The sequence below is a fragment of the Tetrao urogallus genome, assembly GCF_951394365.1.
Source record: "Tetrao urogallus genome assembly, chromosome: 8".
NCBI classification, from domain to species: Eukaryota; Metazoa; Chordata; class Aves; order Galliformes; family Phasianidae; genus Tetrao; species Tetrao urogallus.
In genome coordinates, this window is record NC_136821.1 from 19,588,139 (window position 1) to 19,610,823 (window position 22,685).

The following is a 22,685-nucleotide window of genomic DNA, read 5'->3' on the forward strand; positions in this document are numbered from 1 at the left end:
CCTGCTGTATGCCACGTTTCTTCTAGCTGTTAAATCCTATTCGGATCATATTCACCCTGATACCCTGATCCTTTTTCACCTGCAATAAACCAGAGCCTTTATTTTCATGGCAAATGACTGGATGAGCACCCCAGGCTGGAAGAAGGCTTCAAGAGAAAAAAAGCCCTGAGGTGTAGACTGCACGTTCTTTCCAGCTGGTGTGGGTTTACCACGGGGGAGAAGTCTCTGAAATATGCTTGAGCTGCTTATTTTAACTAAATGCTGTATATTTTCCCATAACCCTGTCAAGGACACCTCTGGTGAGGCAAAGGCGGATGCCGGTAAATCGGGCTCAAGCTGCCTACCGGGGAGCTCATAGAGGCTCCTCTGATCACACCTGGCTTTCCCCTCCAGCCCCGTTCCGAGGGTCCCGCCGGGGGCCGCTACCCGGCGCGCTACCTGCCGCGCTGAGGCGGCGGGGCCCTGGGCGAGCCCATCGCGCGGAGGAAGGGAGGGAGGGAACTTGGGAGCGGCGGAGGACGGACCGAGCGACCGGCGGGCGGCAGGGAGGGGGGAGCAGCCGCCGCCACCAGCCGGGTGTGCGGCGACCTGAGCCCTGTCCAACATGGTCGCCGCTCACACCTCCCATTCCGCGTCCTCTGGCGAGTGGATCGCGTGCCTGGATAAAAGGTATCGGGCGCGTTCACAGGAGCGGCTGCAGGGGGATGCTGCGTGCATGTATGTATGTATGTGCGCGTGTGTGCGTGATGGTCCTCCCTGCTCCCCATCAAGAGCTGCCTTACATAAGAACGGGCAGGTGGGAAGCAAAATGCCCGGAGGAAGCCGAGCGGGGTAGAGGGAAAAGGCAGAATGAAGGGCTCGGAACGCTCCCGGCAGCGGAGGCGACGGACAGCCCCCGGGGGAGCCGCTCCGCGCCGCTGCCCGGAAAATGGTGCACGTGGCGGCGGAGAAGGAGCGCCAGGGCGGGGAAGGGGCGCCGAGAACTGAGGCTGCCGGGCGGAGATGTGCCATGCCCGCCATAGCGGGCCCGCCGCGCTCGCTCACGGCTCCGCGCAGCGCCTAACCTCACAGCCCCGAACAGCTCCTCGCATCACCGCACAGCCCCGCGCTGCCCCTCGCATCACCGCACAGCCCCGCGCTGCCCCTCGCATCACCGCACAGCCCCGCGCTGCCCCTCGCATCACCGCACAGCCCCGAACTGCCCCTCGCATCATCGCACAGCCCCGCGTTGCCCCTCGCCTCATCTCATAGCCCCGCACTGCCACTCGCCTCACCGCACAGCCTCGCGTCTCAGCGCCCCGCGCCCCTCTCAGCGCAGTGCCTGCCTGCCCCAGGCGCCTAACGATCGGGTGGGAAGGGCTGGGCGCCCCGTGGCGCAGGCAGGTGCGCGGCTGCTGGCGGTAGGAGGACGTGAGGGGAGCACGTCTGCCCCGAAGGCTCCCGCAGGGGCAGCCACCTCTGGTAGAGAGGCCGGTGGCATAGCCTAGGGAAACATTTAAGAGAAATGCAGGCCACAGCCACATAGTGCTGCTCAGAGCTCCAGAGCTGGCTGGGTGCCGAGGCAGCCAACCTCTGGCACCAGGTGTGCCCCTATGTGCACAGAAAGAAACATCCTTGCATCAGTTCTGCGTTTTCCAGGTGACTTCCTGGTGTTCTCAGGACTGCAGCATCAGGAATGTTCTCCTTACTCCCAGCAGCAAGCTGTGAGGGGCTGAAACTTGCTGTCTACTGAAATACTGTCCAGTCAGCCTCCCCAGCCCCCACCTTTGGAGCATAACTTAAAAAAACCTAAAAACAACACACCTCTTAGAACTTAAGCAATGCGTGTAAGTGTTGAAAGCACTCCAGATGTCAATATGAACAGAAGTGGTGATGGTAACCCAGCCATAAATAAACAGTGAAGTGGAGGGCCTGATTCTTCACTCTAAACTGACGCTGCTCAGGTGTGAAGAAGCAGAGTGCAAGCCCCAGCACTTTGGTGGTACTGTCACATTTCTCAGGATACTCACATGCAACACACGGCGACTCAGGTTGTAAAATGAAATTCAGGGGTTCATGCTTAATGAAAAGTGTAGCCTTGGGTTGTGAGTGTTATTTCTAGGAAGTATAAATGAGGAATTTCATTTAGGAATCTGCCAATTTGATGTTGAAAGTCTTTTTCATCCTAAATGATTCTGTGATTCTCTATATATGTATATGTAAAATTGATATACTGACTTTTGTTATAACGGTAACCTCCTTGGAGCTGTTAAGATGAAACTTTTTCTTCCCTTTCTGTGAGTTGATATAATTTGGTAGCACCTGACAAGTGGAAAGAATCAATTCCAATTGCCCTGAAGGATTATTTACTATGATCCATCTTTCCAGAAGGCAATCTGGAGGCAGGAGAAACCCGGGGTAGGAGAGACTGCAGGCTTTTTCCTAGGTCCTGCTGTGCTTTGTTTTGTAATCCTAAATTACGTATGCATACTTTCTTCTGTTTTTCCATTTAAAAAATACTGTTACAATTATGTCGGTAAAGTACTGTAGGAGTCCAAGCACTATTAGATAAAGCACTCTAAATTAATTCACACATCTGTATTTTTTTCCTATAGATGGCCTATCAACTTACTCATTTGAGTTATACAATTTCTAACTGTTTAAAAAAAAATCTTGAAGCTTCTCTAAGCTAGGTGTGGATTCTGCAAATTCAGGATCATTTAATGAGTCAATTCTCTGCAGGAAACCACGTCTTTTTATTTAATATTTAGGGTACTTTTAATATGTTTCAGTTAATGAATTTATACAAATGTGTTTCAAAAACTGAGGTATTTTAGAATTTTATGAGAGCCTCGGCAAATACATGTAATATATTTGTATATGTCATGTAATGTGTATTATCCAACTTCATTCTTTTAAAAAAAAGGAGAATTAAACTATAAATGGAAATAGTAAAATGCATAATGAATGGTTATGATGCAGTAAGTTTTTCATGTACAGTACTGATGTATTTTGCATACATTCTTCATGTTTTTCCCAAAGTCACATGCTGAACTTGACTTACTATCATCTAAAATGAGAGCACGTGCGTAACAAGAACTTCCAAAACATTTCAGGCAAAATGTTATTACTGTGTGGGGTACTGTATATAGGCTAGGAACTCTGGTGCTTCAACCATGCAACTCCTGTATGTGCTAACTGACATCAAAGCCAAAGATCAGCACTTAAACATCAAATACATTGCACAGGATGAAGTCATAAGTGCAGACATAAGGAAATACCAAAAGGTCAGAAAACTGTTCGCTGTCTATATTTGCAGGACAAAGAAATGATTTGCAGTGAGCAACCATGTTTCTCGCTTGTACCTGGAGATGTAAGTAATATTTATTTTCAGGAAACTAGTCCTTGTATCTGTGACAGTGAAAGTTGCCTTGTCACTGATTTCCTAGGGAGCGAAAGCACACCTACTGTCTTCAAATTCTTCTCTATGTCCAAACTGCACGCACATAAAAGGTGGTTGCTGATTTATGCAAGTGCTTACATTTAGCTTAGGAACAATGCCTAACCTACTCTCATGGTTTCCTTCACACAAAAGATTGCCTAACCAGAACATTTCAATGTCAACATATAATTACTGTTTGTTAAATAAAGTATTTGTTACATAGCTCTTATTTCTCTAGGCCTGATCAGAGTTTTGAATTCAAACAAGAGCTTTAATTTGATTCAGATACAAACTTTTTAAATGATGCACAGCATTCACAAATCAGATTCCAGGATCTCATAGCTACCTGCAACATCCTGTTTTCATCTTATTAAATACAACCTTCAGTGCCTTAGCAGACTGGAGGAGCAGATCACAGAGCAAAGCATGCAGCTGTTGTGCTATGAATGTTATGATCTTTGCTCAGTTGCTTATAAATTATTTAAATATGAATAGGTGTTTCACAGACATATTATTCCCACTGAGCTTTTGTGTCTAAGGTAGACCTTGGGCTTGTGTGGATTTACTTTTGACAAAACCACAATAATGCGTACAGGATAATAGTTAAGATTTATACTGTAAGCCAAGCTCCCATAGATTTGACTGTGTGCGCCACATGGCTGAGCAGGTGCATGCTTAGCTCATGCCTGCCTTGCAGTACCTACAGCAAGCGTCAGGATGTAGAAACCAAGAGAAAGAACAGTCTAGGCGTAGCCTAGGTGCTTGCTAGCACTCTTGCAAAGGTGCAAACTTCTGAGAGTGATGAATGATAACAAGTTTGTATTTCCACATCACACACCTCATTTTCTAGTCCAGTACAAAGGTGCAGCCTTTGATGAATAAGAAGGTACTTTTTCTTTCTGCATCTCCTCAGAAAGACCAAAATAATTGTTAGTGTAGCCTGCCATAAACCTGTTGCTTTCTGCATTTTTGTGAGTATGCAATGTCAAAATAGCTCATAGTGAAAGCAGAAATTGTATTCTGAACAAATTCTAGCTGTTTCATTCTCTTCTATCAGAGATTTAGTACCTGCAATACCAGCCTCAATTTCTTACATTTGGTTGTACTAAGTTATTTACCTTTTCTGTGCATGCGTATTACAACACAGAAGAAGCAATAACCCTAACATTAACGAACATGAACATTATCATGGCTCACTAGAACAGACTAATATGTACATAGATCCACTAGAGCATGATATCTGCAGTTTTAGTTGGTAGCCTTTCGGAGCAGTGCAGCAATTAGATTGGTACAACAGGAAAGACATTACAACAAAGGTGCAATGATAAAAGGACCAGCACAATAGAGAGATGACATAAAGGAAAAGAAGAAGATTGCCCATATGCTAATATTTGATGAATATCTAGTGGTTGTCAGACTTAGAGAACACAGTTTCAATGAGCTAGGTTTGTTGATACTTTATTCCTCTGCTGGAATATGAGCTTCTGTTATAAAAGACACTTAGCCTGCAAAATATTTATTTATAGAATATGTAAAAACATCAAAACCACTCCATTTGTGAATATTTTTTTCATCAACAACCATCCCACTTTTACTAACAAAAAACAGAGACTTTCAATGAAAATAGACAATTAACACACAATATAATTAATGCCATACAGCATTCTGCTCAAAATCAACATTTGAGAGATGAAATCCTAACTGCAAATAATTCCAGCAAATCAGTTTATATAGTTTTCCAGTTTTGACCTGTAGCACACAACATCTGCAGTTGCAAGAGTAGCACACCAATCAGGTAGCCACTTGTATGGGAACTGAGTCATGGCCTGAAGCACTGATTGAGCACCTGGGGAAAGAACCTGGTCAGCCCTGGGAGCACAGGTGAAGGCAATACAGCTGTGTGACCAGAAGGGGTGGAGCCTGGCTGCACCTCTCTTAGACAGCATTTAAGGGCTGACTGCCAGTGGGGAACAATTTATTCCTGGGGGTCTCTCCTTGGTAAAGTTTTTCCATGTGAGCCTAGAATCTTCTGATATGGTATGGGTGAGCAGTCTTCCTTTCCTTCATGTCATCTCTCTGTTGTGTTAGTTCTCTTATCATCGTTCTGTCGTTGTATTGTACTTTTCCCCATGTATTGATCTGTTTAATTGCTGTAGCTAGTATTTCTTTCATCTAGGGTGGTGCTGTTTTTATCTGCGTTTTATGTTTTCCTACATTGTCATGGGATTGTTCTCTGTTAGTATTTTCTCTGCTGTACTTGAATGTGCCTCTTATTGCTCCTGCTACTTTATCTTTTCCTCAGTGAATGTTTCCTGAATTGACTTTCTACTTCATGTTTGAATTCAGCAGCTCTCAAAAATGTATGCAGATCAATTTAAACATGGTGTTATTTCTTAATTATTAAATATCTGTTTTCTTTAATAACATAAGCCAAAATGACCAAGTATGTGTTTTGTGTAGTTTGTTTGGTGAATGATAGTGGCCAGAGTTTGGATGAAAGTGTATTGTTACTTGTGCATGTTGTTCAGTTCTGAAATACGCTTGTAGTGTATCCCATAGTTTGTCTTCATCTTAAAGTACTTTTATTGACTACTAAGACGTTGCAGTGCTGGTTAATGTAACTTCATTCATCTCTACTCCAATCAAATAGTATGTTACCAGTGCTGAGCTATGAAAGTTGAAAGCTTAATTCAGTTAAAGCAAGTTATACCTTAGTTGCAAAGAGTGCAGCATACGCTTTTTAAGAATTGAACGGTGAAAACTTCCTTGCAGTTTCTTTTTCCCTTGAAGTATTTTGCCCTTTTAACAAGGGTGCAAAGGTAGAAAAAAAATCACTATTCTTGCTTCCTGTTATCAGTGTATTGTTCAAACAATTCATTTTTAATTTTAAATCTTTTTGAATATAATGCTTAATAAATACATTGTTTGCCATTCTACTGCTTATCCAGTTTTAAAAACTGATTTGTTGGAAGGATGTGTAATTTGTAGGGCAGGAAAGAAGTAAAGCATAGTTGATTGCTTTGTCTTTTTAATAGTTACTCAGTGCTTTGGCCAAACAGATTGAAGGTGCAAGTATAATTGAGTGATACAATACTATGAAATGAGTGTGTAGGTGAAGGGGAAACTCTGGTATTTGCACTGCCTGTCACTGAGGAAGACAGAAGAAATTCAGTCTGACAAAAGCTGATAGACCATCAGTCTGCATTTAACTGAGTAGTCAATCAGTGCCCACATAGGTCAGGATTATCTATGGCACTTCTTGGACTCTGCATAGCAGAACATCAGGAATTTATTCTGATTTGTTGGAAACCAAGTTTTGCTTGTGTTGTTCTGTTGATTTGTTAGTTTAGATTTTATTTCTGGAAGGATATGTATGTGTAAGAATCCTAGGGAAAGGCGTTTAACTAAATTTTGACTACCTGTGTTACAGAGGAAATTAAAAAAAAAAAAACAAAAAACAGGAATCCTGAAGTCACACAAAATGACAAGTAAAGGAAATGAACTGTCACTGATTTTCTGAAAGCCTGATTATGAGAGAGCAAGGGAATGTTGAAGTGAATGTTGAAAACAAATGTTGGAAACGTGGATTTGGTATATTACCATCACATGCGCTAAGTGCCTCTTGAGAAGTGAATTGCCTTCTGCCCCATGGAAGTAAGCCCTTGCATGGACATTGCTTATGTTACAAATGGCTTCGTTTATAGTTAAGACCTCAGTCTTACTGAAAGTCTAAAGTATTTTGGTAGTATGCTGGTATCCCTCTCTTAGACTTGTGTTTCTCAATGAGAATTTAAAAGTCATGAAGCCCTACAGCACTGCACAGAGGATGGGGTGCTGTAATGTTGAGAAGCAATTAATTGATTCTACAGTATTTTATTATTGCTGTTCTATTTCCTCACTGAGTAAAGCTATCCTGCTGAAACAAGTCTCATTGTTACAGATTATAAACTCTTAAAAGAAATGAGTTTGAATATTACTATTGCACTCCAATCTGAAGTTTTTCACCTGCAAAATTCCATGTTCTAGTAAAGATTAAGGGCTACCTCAACTTAGGGCACCTAGTGTAAGGTAATTCCTTACTCCTAAGTGCTGAGGATTTTTCCAAGGAAAGCTCTATAGTATTCAAAGTGACCATTTAATGGATGGTGTGCAGACATGCTCTGGACAGGAAGAGGAATCCAGATTTTTGAGCATAAGCATAGTTGCAGTCCAAGTGGAAGTAACATCTGCAACCACAAGGCACTGTGGCTCAACCGCTTGCTGAAGTTAGCCACTAAGAACATATTACTTTATTTTTCTCAGTAACTATGGAATTTAGTTTCTCACTGCTGTGCTTGTGTTGAAAATCCTGAGAAGCATGGCTTAGCCGCATGTGACAATGCTCACCCTCCTGTGATGGCTCATGTTACCAGAGCCAAGAAGCAGTTTTGTCAAAAAAGCAAGTTTTTCCTACACTTGATCTGTTTAAGATGTGACGTTCTGCATCAGGGGAAGCAAGCCCTACTGTCACCTTATTCTGAACTAGATGGAAACCCTGTCCCTTCAGCAACTCTCAGAATAAAAAAAGCGATATGTTCTGTGGTGTATGGTAAGCCCCCAATCTTGTCCTTCTGGCAGTCCCAAAAGTAGAAGGGATTCCAGCATTCATATTTCAAGAACATTGGATGATGTTGATTAAGTTTATAAAACCTGATGTGTCTATTTTATGTTTAATTCTGTTTGACTTTCCCGCCATCCAATGGCATTAAGCAATTAAGGAATGCTGAACACTAAGATCCTACACTCAATTCTATGCAGACAAACTGGTGAACTTGTTCAATCTTCGAAGAGCAGTTGTATGAGTGAAACAGCCTCAAGGGGTTTTCTAGGAAAAGAGAATATATGGAGAATGATTTCCTTTTCTCCTTTCTGGGTTTTGCATATTCATTTTGAGAGTCCAAAAAGGATTGCAGTGTTCCAAGTGCTACTGTAGTTTGGGTAGGGATCTTGTAAAAATGGATTTTAATTCTATTTGCTGGCTACACCTTCTTATCTTAAAAGGGTTTTGACAAGAGAATTATGTTTATTAGTACCTGTCAGCTAAAAAAGATAAAGGTGAATATCCTCCTGAAGAGATTTGAAAAAGGAGCTGCTGTAGTTTGAAGTGGTAAGAGGATATCACTGTGCTGTAGAAGCGACTGTATACACCAGAGAGTTATTATTCAGATCTGTAGTTAATAAGGGTAAGTTGGAGTATAAATGAAGGTAGACATTTAATTCCTGCTTGACTTAATTTAATAAGAGAGGTAAGAGCCAGAGACTTAATGTGGAGAGGATCTGGGATTCTTTCATGAGACAAAGATTTGGATTCCTAAAGTCATTCCAAAAAGAAGTAACTAAATTCCTGCTCCAAGGAGCGCTTGGACTGAATTTGAATTGTAAAGATTTTATTTTACCCAGATAGAGAGCATGAGTTTTTGGAACTGGTTCTGGAGACTTCTTGTGTGTTCGTACATCTATGCATCTGTTCCCTTATAGACTTTACTATATATATTATATAGTATATATATTTTACTGTATATGATTCTAAGCTCATCAGGATGTAGACTGTACCATCATGTGGACTTTCATAGATACTGCTACAGCAGGATTTTGTGCTCAGTGGGACTTCTATGTTGAGATAGTAACAATCGTGCTAAAGTTGATAACTGAAAGTAGGATGCCTTGGAAGGATCTCATTATGTACCTGTAAAATGATTTTAGTTAATTTATATTATGGTGTGACTTCTAATGTCAATATTTGTGAATTTAGTACATGCAGATGGATAGTTTTCTCTGATAAAGCCATTGAGAACTGTTTCCTTTTGTTGTCTTGCAGACCTTTGGAACGTTCCAGTGAAGATGTAGATATAATATTCACACGACTGAAAGAAGTGAAAGCCTTTGAGAAATTTCATCCAAACCTTCTGCAGCAGATATGTCTGTGTGGATATTATGAAAATCTGGAAAAGGGGATCACATGTAAGAAAGCTTCATGTAATGATTTATTTTAAGTAGGTAAAGTTGATGTTTAGGTAAGAATTGTTTCTAGGAGATTGTTGAGAGAGCACTATCGATGCTGTAAATGGCTGTAAAAATGTTTACAGTCTTAGTGATGGCAGAAGGCAGGACTAAGTTCTGCTTGCTCTACAAATACAATATGTGGTGGATCTATGGTAACAAGACACACATTATTGGATTTAGGACTCTGCCACCATTTCGTTGAAAGATTAGCAGCAGTTGTTGCACTTAAGCCTCCTTCTTCCCCTGTAAATGTATCATTGATCTCCTTAATACATGTACTTTGTGTACTTATATCACTGAGGCATATCACTAATTGCATATGCTTTCAATCACAACATTTGCAGAACTTCATAGTTCTGTAGGGTGCAAAAGCTCTGTGCTTGCTCAGGTGATCAAAGTGCAGATAAAGCTGGACAGTTGTGCTGAGTCTGTGAAGCTGAAGTGATTGCCTTGTCATAGAAACATAAGAATTGCTGGAGTTAGACCAAGGGTGTAGCTAGTAGAAAACTTCTGTAAGCAATGTTTGGTAAATTCTGAGACCCCCTCAGATAAATCTGACATTCTTTATGTACACAGCACTGAGGTTAGAATAATAGGAATTCTGATGCTCTGTAATCCCACTGATGGAATATCTGAGTGTCAAAGTCCTGCAGTTGTTTTTCAGCCAGAACTCTGAGAGCAGTTCAGTGCAGGTAGTATTTGAAGATTCTAAATTTCAAGGGTACATTTTTCAGAAAACTTTTTTGTTATTGTTTATTTGTTAACTAAATAATAGTTAAAAAAAAAAAGCAAACTGGAAAAGAACGAAGTTATGTGTGATTTCACTGGTTCAGAAGTCTCTTGATCACTTTACTAAAATGTGTACTTTCCAGTGTCATTGGAAATACAATTGGACAAGTAAATATTTTACTGCCAGCAGTGACTATAGCAGTATAGCAATATGAGGGAAAATATTTGATAATGTTGCTGTATGTAAGGTGATACCTCTTATTTACAGTATTTCTTTTTTCCAGTGTTCCGTCAAGGTGATATTGGGTCGAACTGGTATGCTGTTCTGACAGGATCACTGGATGTGAAGGTTTCTGATACAAGCAACCACCAGGTAAAACACTTCATTAAAACCATCCAATTGCTAGTACAACAAGAGCTTAGGAGTTATATCAAGGTAGAAAACAATGGGATGTATTGTACAGAGATTTTTTTTCTCAGTGGTCCTTTTCTCTATGGAGGCAAATCATGCCGTTGATTTCAAGAAAGCTGGAATGAAATGCTCTGAAAAGGGATCTGCATGTGAATATGAAACAGGAGTCCTAGTATTTTCTCATAGTGCTGTATTCAGTTAAACTAAAGATGTGAGTTGTTGATTCCCAAGAAATATAATTCAGTTTTGGTTTGAGGTTAAAAAGAAACCCACCAACAGTGCAGTCTAACAGCGTACTGCAGTCTCTCCTGAAGGAAGGGAAAGATGTGAAAGTAATAATGGAGTATCAGAACTGCTATGTTGAACCTGGAGGAAATATATTTTCAGTGTAAAGAAATATAAGAATGAGTAAAATACCAGCAATTTGCAAGTGATTACTCAATATTTTGACACTCCTGTTTTTACAGAAATTGGAGTTTTGAATAGTTTCCAATAAAAGGATGTCAATTTAAAAAATCCATTACCCAAATTATACTTATATTATTGTGTCCCAGAATGTGTTGTGAGAAATTATAGTTAGGGTTTAGACCTATTTTGATTGAAGGGGGTTTGATCAATGTAGCTATAGAATAAAGATTGATACACGTGTGTATGTGTGTATGTGCTTTCTTCCAAGTAGCTTGATGTGCCATATCAATTTTTAACTTTGGATAAAGCAGTAGAAATGTTTTTTCAAAAAACCAGCTGTATGAAGGATATCTGCAGTAACTCAGTGGTGACTGCTGGCCCTTTTTTTTTTTTTTTTTTTTTTGTACCACTGGATAAGTCTGGCTTAGGAATTGGTGCTTCTCCCAGAAGTAAAATATCTCCCCTCAACTGTTTAGAGAGCTCTTGGATAGGTAGTAGTGCCTGCCTTAGAGTTGTCCTAGGGTTCAGAGCTCGGGAGGGGCTTCAAAACCTTAGAAATGGATCGTTCCATCGTATGACGTGACTCTGTGTGCCTTCACATTAGTGGTATAGCTTAGCTACCAAGCACATGAAGTGTAACACTGCCTCCTCAAATACAGAGTGCACCTGTCTGTACATACAGTTGTAGTTCTTTGCCTGAAGTTCAACTGACTGGGGAAGGCTTCTTTCTGATGGTAGACTGGTGAAAACTGGAGTTCTCACTTAGCTGAGTGCAGCATTACTAGTGAATTTGGATTAGAATGCAAATCAGGGCACTGGGTGAATGCTGGGTCTTTCAACTTCCTCCAGTAAAATAATATAAAAAAGGAGTTGCTTTCATGTAACTTTTTTTAGCAACCTCTTCATTATAGTACCTAGAGACATAGTAGAGAGTAATTAGCCCAGTTTGACCAATTCTCCACATTGCCTGGTTGTCGTTGATATTTGGACTTTGAGACACTTCTGTGCAAGTCAGAAGCAATAAGGAATATTATCTGGTGTTTGCCGAGAGATGGCACTGCACCGTTGTTAAGACAAATACTCTTTACTGAATGAGAAATAAATGTATCCCCATGAGCATTCTGAATGTGAAAGTTAAGAATCTGGAGTGTTGATTTGTTGCAGTAGGTGGAGGATTGAGCAGTTCAGCCTCTTAAGAAATGTAAATATTTTTTCTGCTCATTCAGGTTCACTGCATTTTCCTGCCAACAGGGAACTACAGAAATACAGTTCATGTAGTTCTAGTTATGGAAATTATATTGTGCAGTAATTTCTAAACCGTTCATTTCCTTCTCACAGGAACAATGAACTGAACTCTACCACTGTCTAGTTGCCATAGGATACAGCCTCACTGCTAGAAGGAGCAGCTCATACATTTACCATTCTAATGCTGGAGAGGTTGTATGGGTGGGGATCCCCGAATAATATCTGACCCCGGAATTTTCTCTGGCTTTGCTCCCATTTTCTGTTTATCCTGCCATATCCTTCCTGTTCCTTGTCCTCATTTCAGCTCCAGTGTGTCCTGTTCTTGTGATACCTTAGCTCCCTCACTGGGATAGTGCCAGTCCTTCTTGAGTTTGAAATACCTACTAACTCTCTTTCCTACTGTGCTTACTGCAAACCCAGGTGATGGAGGAAATATGCTGTAGCACCATGGACTCAGCACTGATAGATTGAGTTGCTCGCATTGTCCTAGCTAGGAATGGATGACCAGTGCTCAAATGCCTGTAATCTGTCCTGGAATGAATTTTCTAATAGCAGCTCCAAGGAGCCAAAGTTACCTTGGCCAAGTCGTGTTTGTTATTAATTGCTGTTTTTTATTCTTGTGCCATAAATAGCACTAATGCTGATGGAAAAGAATTCCTAATATTTGAAGGGAACTAATCTATTAATGACACCATTCCTCATTTTGTTCTTTTAACCTGTGGTGCGCATGCCTAGATGGCCTGTTACCACTATGAAGAGAAAGTGTTCTTGGGAGACAGCTGCTTGTGATAAAGGCTGTTTGCTGCTTCGTGTATCCATGGAATCAGTGATTGGTGGTACTGCAAAACAAATGATTTCATCCTATTTTTGGAATATACAGCAGAGCCAATAATCAACTCTCCCAGCAACTTCCATCTTCTGTTCCACACCTGTTGAAGATGAGCTAAATCTAACTATTTGTCAGTACCAGAAATGATACATTACCAGTCACACATGGGTTATGAACCACGTATATTGATTCTAGAGCTCTGAATAGTCTCACTGACAGAGTCTTGGCCAAGAAACAGGAAGTTTCAAGTTTGCTCACAGGTTGGCTTCTCAATCATCTTGTGTTCAAAAGTACACCTTCCAAGTAGAGGTGTAAAGCTGCCTTTAGGGATTGCGTTTTGTTTTAGTTCATGCTGTTTATTGCTAGAAAATAAATAGCTGTCCTCACAGAAGCGTTCTGGGAAAGAAAATAAAACTCAGATCTGCTTTACTTCCATTATTGTTTCATTAGTCTGGTTATGGTCTCTTAACTGGCAACAATTAACCAAATTTCAACAGGAGCTTTTCATTTGTTATGCCTGTTTATCATGCTGGCCTATAGCTGCAGAAGAGACTGAGTGCCTCCTGGAAATTGTTAATTTCACATCCAGAACCAAGAAACTTGGATCCACAACTTTGGCTCTTGTCCCTTCGTAGTTGTAGTGGACAGTCTTTCTGGGATTTTGAGCTCTTCTACTGTGGGGTTTATTGAGTCTTGAAAGGTCTCTTTAATCTGGGTACCTGTAGGACTTAGAAGCTTCATTCTGCTATTTTCCAGGACATGGACATGTTGTTCTCCTGAGCCTAGAAATCCAGGCCCTGTGCTTTTCTTGTGGTGTTTGTTTGCATTTAGCAATGCTCTGACCCAGAAACAAGGTCTTATTTTTAAATATTTTTTTAGTGGATATCTTGCTCATAACAAAGTGTCCTTATAAAGGCTCGCCTTCATTCTCTACTTAGTGCAAGTCTCGCTCTGTCTCTTAAACCTTAATCTGCCTTTGTTGCTTGTTACTAAGCTTTCTTTGCATCTTCTTCAACTTCTTGGACCATTTTTACTTCAGTTTTCTGCACATACTAGTGTTACAAAAATCGGTCTAGGCTTATTTGTTTATGAAGTAGAATTGTGGAAATACTATTTGTATCCCTGAGAAAAAGAGAAGCTATTCTTATTAATTAGCTTAAATTGTTATTAGTTAAAAAGTTATTTGTGATCTATAACTTTTGATGTTTAAGTTTGTGAAAGTTAAAGTGGATGACCTGAGGTTTTTTTGCAGCTTGAGTTATCCTGTAATTCTATGATACTGAGTATAGTGTTAATGTAAATATGACAATGGTATTTTTTATTAAAAATGAGGTAATACTCCCTCTTTTAATTGGTGTTTGTTTACCTAGGGAGCTTTCTTTCATTGAGCTTGAGAATAAATGTTGTATAGCTGCTAATATGTTCTAACTCCTTATGAAGCTATGTTTGGAGATCGGCTGCTTTCTTTTGTTGAAAGCAGTCAGTTATTGTGTTGTATCCTTACTAGGAGTATCTCAATGGCTTTTATTCTTACCAAGGCATGTAGTTACATATCTTGCACAGGAAAATGTATCTAAATGTGTGATTGTATCAAGTCTCCAGTGAAGCTAATGAAACATATCTTCATAGAAGATCTTGGTATGTATAAGCTCATCCAGACACCTGTGATTATTTGCAGGAAATGTTAGTAATGCTGCTAAGGACCAACTTGTAAACATGTAAACAGTGTTAATGCTTACATTACCTAGGATTTTCTAACATAATAGGAGGCATTTTTCTATTTATTAATTCAATAATAAACATTTGGGATCTCATAGATAAACTCTGAATTTCATCTTACTTTGGAAAAACTTTTTGACTCCTTGCAGAGCTGTGTTATGTCACAAGAGGGCAGTGTTAGAATACATAATGAACAGTACAGGTGCTGTTAAGCACTGAAATGGCTGGTTTGAAAATCATATCAAACTATTTACTGAATGCCTTAAAGAATTCGACTAGTTCAGATTTCTCTGTTACTGTTTTTCCGTTCCATTGAGGCAATAAAATATGCTGGCTGCTGATGATCATGGCAGTAAATTCATTTGTCATTGAAATGGGGCGATACTATATTATTTACTATATATGGTATTATAATAGATTTTACAATCACCTACCCAGTATATCCTGAATGGTGGTTGGTCTGCTTTCTGTACAAAATATTTTCAAATTTTCTGGGTGTTGAATAGTCAAGAAGAGACTGAAGAGGAGGATGTGAGTTTTTGATTTTCAAGGTAGTATCATGCTACACGTGTAGAGGTAAGTGTAATGAAATGCTTGGTCTTACCTCATTTTACTTTTAACAAATAACCTGGTAGATACTAAATCTTTATGAAATGTTTAAATATAGTAAGTACCCTTCGAAATAAACAGAATTGGCAGCCTGTTTCTGTTTAGAGATACTGCCCTCAGTTATGAACAGATTCTGAATGTAATTCTTATTTGTCACTGTTATCTACCAAAATATATAGCAGTATAAGTTCATTTTAGAGATATTTCTAGTTTAGTGTTGTCTCAAACGCTGTCAACTGCCTCATCTTTGCTTAGGTTTTGAGGTTTACTTTGAAAATGAACAGGTTATGAAGGATGACTGTGAGTAGTGTCTCAGAATAAAGCTGGGAACAAACGCATGACAAAAAGATCAGTATGACATCTCTGCCAGATTCCTCAGTGTTGTTTCACTGGATTTGATTCAGAGACTTTTACCCTAAATGATAAAGATTTATATGCTTGTCTGATACTAGAGGAAATTTCTTCTGGGAAGAAATGAAGGACAAAGATCAAACAGCACTTTAATCTGTGGTTTTGCTGTAGTTTGCCAGCTGATTCAGTGCATGCTCAGGGCTGTGGATAATTTGTCTGTTTGGAGATTTTTTTTAAATGACAAGATTTTAGATTTTAGAAGCAGACCAAACTGCTAAACGCAAGGTACTGACTTCACAAACAATTAGCCTTCTTTAGCTAAGCTTTGAAGGAGGAGCTGTGAGTGCTTAGGTAGTACAACACTGTCAGCTGTAGGAAAATGCAGAGGGCTGAGGATCAAAAGCCAAACAAGTTAGTGGTATTGCTGGAAAAAATGACCATGAAGAAAGAGATACAAGTGTCCGTATAAGAAAGGAAAGAATTTCCTGCGTGTCTGAAGCTGAGAATAAAGAAGGTATGTGATAAGATGAAGTGGAAATAAGGGAAAGGATTTCAAGATGACAGTCCTTGCAATGCTGTGTTGTAAATGTAAAATGGCATTATGAATTTTGGGGATAACTTACAAGAAGCTGAGACATAGGTTTTTACTGCAGTCTGTAGTGAAGTGTAAATGTGAAGTCTTAAGTTATTTGTTTAAGCATGATAACTGCTCTACCTTTTGTAATACAGGGATTGGGTGGATAGACAGACTTAGGTAAGAAGCCAGGTGTTTTAGTCTGTGCTTGAGTTCCACAGCATTGTGGTTATCTTGATTTAACTTAGCTTATGTAAAGAACATATAGAAAAATAATTTTGATTGTCTGCCGGACACCCTAGGAAAAAGACTGAGATGTTGCAGATGCATTTATAGGATTAGATGGGAATGTATGGAAATAATGTTATTACAGTACAGTTAATCTGATCTGCAAATACTTAAATTAGGAACTAGAGGAGAACTTGTTCCCGGTCTTTCTAGGAGTAACGATTCCTTTAAGCAAATCACTTTGTTGCTTAAGAGGATGACCTAATGTGTTGTCAAACTGCAGTTCTACTGTGGAAGGATATTGCTGTGTTACCATTAAAAGTAGTGAATAATAAAGATTTCCTTTCTGAATTGGGACTGAAGCACATTGCAGTGGAGGCTATGGAGCTGGGAGATCACTTCATAGAAAATTTAATTTACTTTCACATATATCCTTTGGCTCCTCTGTTATCAAGGGAGATTTTTTGCTGAAGGCTGAACACAGGCTGAGCTGTGTTAAAGTAGTAATAAGCAAATTTCTAAAATGCTGGCTTTTGCAAATTTGCAGTTAAACATCAAGATGATATGGAGTCCTGGAGGGACATGTGCAGAAGTGAGATAAAAGTAGAAAGTATGGGAAAGTGATGAAATTAAAAACAAACAAACACAAAAACACTACAGCAAGTATAGTGAAAATGCTAAGTCAGAGCTTGAATCAGTGACTGAGCACCTGGTGGGAAAGCAGGGGCAACCCAGGGGAGTTCAGGTGCATGCAATGCCTCTGAGTGACTGGGAGGGGTGGAGCTAGGATCCACCCCTTCCCAGACCTCATCTGAGGGTTAGGTGGAAGTGAGGGAGTCTTGCTGGAGATTCCTGTGTACCTGTGGCCTTCCTAAGGTAGTTTCTTTATTTCTATGCCCACAATTCATTCGAGTAAATCCGAACTTGCTGCAGTCTGGATCTTGCTGCCGTGCTTTCCATCTCTTTACAACCAGATCCATCAGTTTCCCTTTAAATGCAAAATATTATTAATATTAACTTCAATTTCATTGAAAAAAATCCCACTACAGCAAAAACCTTCACTCTGTTTCTTTCTTCCTAACATCAGTCAATTTTTAAATTTTCTTTGTTTCTGTCTTACACTGTCATTTCGCTTAGATTGCAAAATCTTTGTATGTCAGGTTAGAAAGTAGAGAGTCATGAGTCAGGAGAAGAGAGTATGCAGGGATGCGTCTCATGACTGGGGAGGGAATCGTGCAGAACCTTAAATTACTAATTCATAGCTGTAGAATGCTTGGACAAAATCTTTGTTTTAGATTGGTTTGGGGTGAGATGGGGAGATAGCTGACATGAACTCTGTCACCATGTATCTTACCTGCTAGTGATAATGAAATTGAATGTATGATCAGCCTGTGCTTTGAATGGTACCATTTTTACAGTGTGTTCAGAGAACAGAAAGCAATGGAAACAATCTCATCTTTTTAAGTCTTTAATACTGCCTTTTAAAGAACTGTTTGAATTTTAGCTGGCTACCACCAGCTAGAACTTCCTGCTGCTTCTGGGATTGTGGAGGGCAACAGCAAACTGAGTTTTGAGCTGCCAGCAATCCTCCTGAAGTCTTCACTGAACAGCAGGAGATTCTTGAGTGTAATGTTAGCAGGTGTAATAGGAAATGCACACCTGATTCCCTAGGAGGCTAAAGATGTGTAAGTTGAGGGCAGAGAGAAAACAGATCTCTGAAGCCTTCAGGAAGGCAGATGGGCTTGCTCCTTATTTGGTTGAGGAACTGCATATCTGTGGAAAGGGATGATGGGTGGAGGAGAAAAAAAAACAAAAAAAACTTTCACTTGATAGTAGCCTGAACTTTTCTTTAATGAAGATGGGCGGGACTGGTCCATCTCCTTCACCTAATGCTTCTCAGTGTTAACTTCTAAGGCCGAACAGCTGCCTGATCAGATGTTCTCTTAGAAAGTGGTTCCTTAACCAGTGTCTCTCCTTTTATCTTTTTCTATTCTGCATGTATATTCTTTAAAGTTGTAAAGAAACAAAAAAGTGAAGGTTTTCTATGGAGTTGCTTGGGGTGCAGAGGCAGGGGAAAAGAAGAAGGGGAGAAAGAAGTTTAGGGATGTAAACATGACTTAAAATCCACCTAATGACAACTGATAGTTATTCTGCCCTGAACAAATCTTCTATCTGAACTTTCTCAATAAAGTTGAGCATAATTTTAGTGCTCCACCTGTATTGTAGCTTATTTCTAGGGGCACCCTTTTCTTATGTACTCACTGCAAATATTCTTTTTTCAGACAGTGCCTGTTCATATCTGCTTTCCTTAAGTGTGTTTCTGAAAGCCAGTAAATTCTTCCTGGATCTTCTCTAAAACAGTCTTGATTTTGTTTTCTTGAACAGATAATGTTATATGGTAATATCTGCAAAAGCAATTTGATGTGGTTCAGGGAACTGGACTATTATGGACATTTGTCTTAGTAATGCAGTTATAAAGCTACAAACTTGATCTTAATAACATTTGCCTATTACCACTTATTAGATACTTGAAAGGAAAACAGTGCAATTCTTAAACACAAATGATGCTGAAATATGCTTATGTATCTCTCCTGAATTATCATCTAAGATGAAGTAGTAGATGGAATGACAACATTTTCTGCTTCTCTTTTTGTAGCCATTATGTGAATCTTACACTTTGGAATTAATCTACATTTTTAATGATGTATCAAGTAAAATTAGCATATTTTTGTTTATGTATTTGTCTAAACACATGTACTATTTCCTTAGAAAACTGCAGCTTACGTCTGTTTAGATTTTTAATGCTGCTTCTATTTTTGTTTTTAAATTACTGAGAAGGCAGTCAGTTAGGGTCCAGCTTAGATCTGTGCTCATCTACAGTGTGGTGCTCAGGAACAAAGACACTTCTAAGCACAGAATAGGGCATGTAACTAAAGACCTTTATTCAGTAAGGTATTTAATTTCTAGTAGTCTAATGCTTTTGCCTGCAGGGCCTCTTGATTTATACTGGAACAGTCGTATAGGAGTTCCTGGGCAATAGATTTGAAGTAGATATTTTTCTATCACATGAATGGTGTGTGCTCTTAGATCTTTTGAAGTGGCCTTTACTGTGTGCTTAGGATCATCCCAATTACTCCAGGCTTAGTCCAGGATGTTTTCAAGCTTAATAGTTTTCTTGAAATACCTGAATTATGTGAATTTGATATTTGTTTTTAATCAACAGGCAAATCATTATGAATGGAAGAGTGTATTGTAATAATTTTTATTACTAAGAAAATGTAAGATAAATTTCCTTTTTGATGAAGGTATACTATACTGGGCAAGAATTTTTGTTCCAAGTTTGCCTTATTGACACTAGTTACCTTCTGATCACTCTGATATTTCTAAAGGATTTTGTCATCACAGCAGTCTTTACAGAATATTTAAAGATAGATAAACAGAGATCATAACTTTCTTCCAGAGGTGAAGGTTATTGCTTGCAGCCAGATATTTCTCATCCAACTGGTGGTCATAGAAGACAGAAGTTCTTGCTTCCACACTGAAACTTTGTGTGCTACCAACCAGCATATTGTGAGCTTTCTTTGTTTGGTACTCCAAATTTTTTTAAAAGAAAATTGCTAAAATATGTTAAGGTGGTGCTGTTAGCAAATGTGGCATTAATTCTCCAGGATTTATGGGTCTTTAATATGTCCTTTTTAATTCAAAGGATGCTGTAACAATATGCACTCTGGGAATAGGAACTGCTTTTGGAGAGTCCATTCTGGATAACACTCCTCGCCATGCTACCATCGTTACCAGAGAATATAGCGAGCTCCTTCGAATTGAGCAGAAGGACTTCAAAGCACTTTGGGAGGTAAGTTCAGATTTATTTGTAGTTTATGCAGAACAGGGATTTAATATTTTAAGTGTTAATAATGAAATGCAAGCACACTTGTAGCCTAAGCATAGGAATAATGCTTTAAAGTTAGTTTGCACAAAAAGGAAAGTCTTTTATTTTGACTGTGTGACTACACACTACTGTATTGCTTTCTTATGGGCTTCCAAATTAATTTCTTATTTCATGTCTTCTAATGAAGTAACTTAGGTGGAGTTTCCACTGGAATTTGTATACATGCTGCAGGTGTTGCTGTCTTACACTCAAGCTTGCAGTTACTGCCTGCATTTGCAAAGAGTGCACCCATACATACTGTGCACTGGTTTTAAATTATTCTGCTTTACTCTGGTTTCATTAGCAGTTATAAGGAATTTATATAGGCAGATGGATAAAATCACTTTAAGTAATTGATTATGTCTGAGTTCCCTTAAAAACTTTTCCTTCTAGAGAGCATACAGCAGGAGGTCTTTATTCTTTACACTGTGTGTACTTGGGTATTCGTGCTGAGAAAACTCAATCAACATGTTGCTGTGCTAAGATTTCAATATGTTTGTTTTCGTAAGCATAGCTGGAAAAATATTCTGGGGATTTCAAGGTATGCTGTTGGCTTGGCCTGTGCTGTACTGCACTTGTATTGCCCATTTTTAAATGGCAGCTGCACAAGTTTAGGTGTTCCATAGAACTGTCAGATGGTAAAATGGTGTCCGGAAGGTGCTGCTCTAGTGGCTGCACTTAATTTTAAGAAATAGATACTGATTGTGGCACTTCCCCTGTAGAAACTGAGTTACAGTTCTGTGCCCTGGCTTTACGAGCTTAAATACCCTCTTTTATTTATTGATCTATTTTAACATATGTTATAGAAATTTTTCATGTAGGTGTTTTACAAAGTCCTGGTGTAGGGTAATAAATCCAATCAGAGGTTTAAGGAAAAAAAATTTTTTCTCTAAATTCACTTTTAAGTGATAAAAGCAAAGTCCTTTCTGTTATGTATATGACTTTTCTGTAAAGCATTTAGAGGTGTTAGTGTCCTATCAGAAATACAGGGGGAGTAGAGGATAAGTTCCTGTGTTTAAAATATTGAATTTAAAAGTATGCTTAAAGCTGTTTTAAAACAAAAATACCTACATCATTTGCTCTTTGATCACTGATATAATGTTTCTAATAATTTTACTGACTTGATGAGTTTTTGATGCTCTTAAAAAGGCCACATGTTGAAAGCGTGGGGAGCTTTAGCAAAAAAATTTTTAAATGTCAAATTTTATGAAATTTTAGAATGTGTCACAGATACTGCAGGGGTCAGTCAGAGACCACAGTAAAGCTTTATGGTGCTTTTTGTTTGCAGTGAAATGCTCCATGTTTGGTGTGGTTTATTTTGGGGAGACTGGAACTTTGCTTTTAGTAAGAATGCAAAATTATGCAATACACAAAATAACTCTACTGGTTAGTCGGAGATAGAGAACAGTGTAATTCACTTTTTTGTTTTCAAGGTAATATTACCTTGGTAAGTACTAATCCCGACGCCTCCCTAAAGTGCAGTTCAGGTATGGTGAGCAGTGTATTCAAAACAGACAAAATTATTTGAGAAAATTCCCCTGAAAACATATTAGCAATGGAAGTAGTAGCAATGGTATGTTCTTATCCCATTTAATATCTCTAAAGCAAATAATTTTTCTCTAGGGAAGCTTTTATGTTATGTATTGTGTTGTGGTGTTCAATGTGACTTATTCTGAAATTCATATATCTTTGATTTGTTAAAGCCCATATGAGGAAATGATTAGTGATACCATTCTCATAACTTACAAATCCTTGCACAGTGACCACAGACACTTATTATCAGTGGTACAATGGAAAAAATGCGACAGGGCAACAATGTCAGTATCATCACAGCATAAATAAAGCAGAAACTGAAGTCTTGTGCATACACATTTCAACTCTTTTATGATGAGAACTTAATTCCAGAAAAAAGTAGTTTCTCTATAACCAAAATGTAGTACTGCAGTTTAAGAGCAACCTAACTTGTTGGTCTGTATTTCTTACCATTGTTACTACTTTATGAATTTAGGATTTCTTTGATTAATAATAAAAAGTGCAAAAATTATGATTGAGGATGGCTATTTTTCATGTTTGTTTGTTTTGTTCTGTGATACTTCCTTTTAGTTAAGAGAGAATGAAAATTTCCTGACTACAGACTTCTGGCAAACCATAACTGCATGTGAGTTATGAAGCTGCAATTAAAATACTTTA

General features: G+C 39.0%; 1 protein-coding gene across 2 annotated transcripts in view; it reads left to right on the top strand.

The window, feature by feature from the left end:
* Nucleotides 1-604: 604 nt before the first annotated feature.
* Nucleotides 605-22,685, top strand: part of RAPGEF4 (Rap guanine nucleotide exchange factor 4) — a gene marked incomplete at both ends in the record, with an annotated part of 142,283 nt that continues 120,202 nt past the window's right edge. For both annotated transcript variants that reach the window (XM_079539254.1, XM_079539255.1), the window contains 4 exons: nt 605-669; nt 9,279-9,421; nt 10,477-10,565; nt 20,274-20,420. In XM_079539254.1, the coding sequence (XP_079395380.1) occupies nt 605-669; nt 9,279-9,421; nt 10,477-10,565; nt 20,274-20,420 (444 nt within the window). The remainder of the gene's footprint in view (nt 670-9,278; nt 9,422-10,476; nt 10,566-20,273; nt 20,421-22,685) is intronic.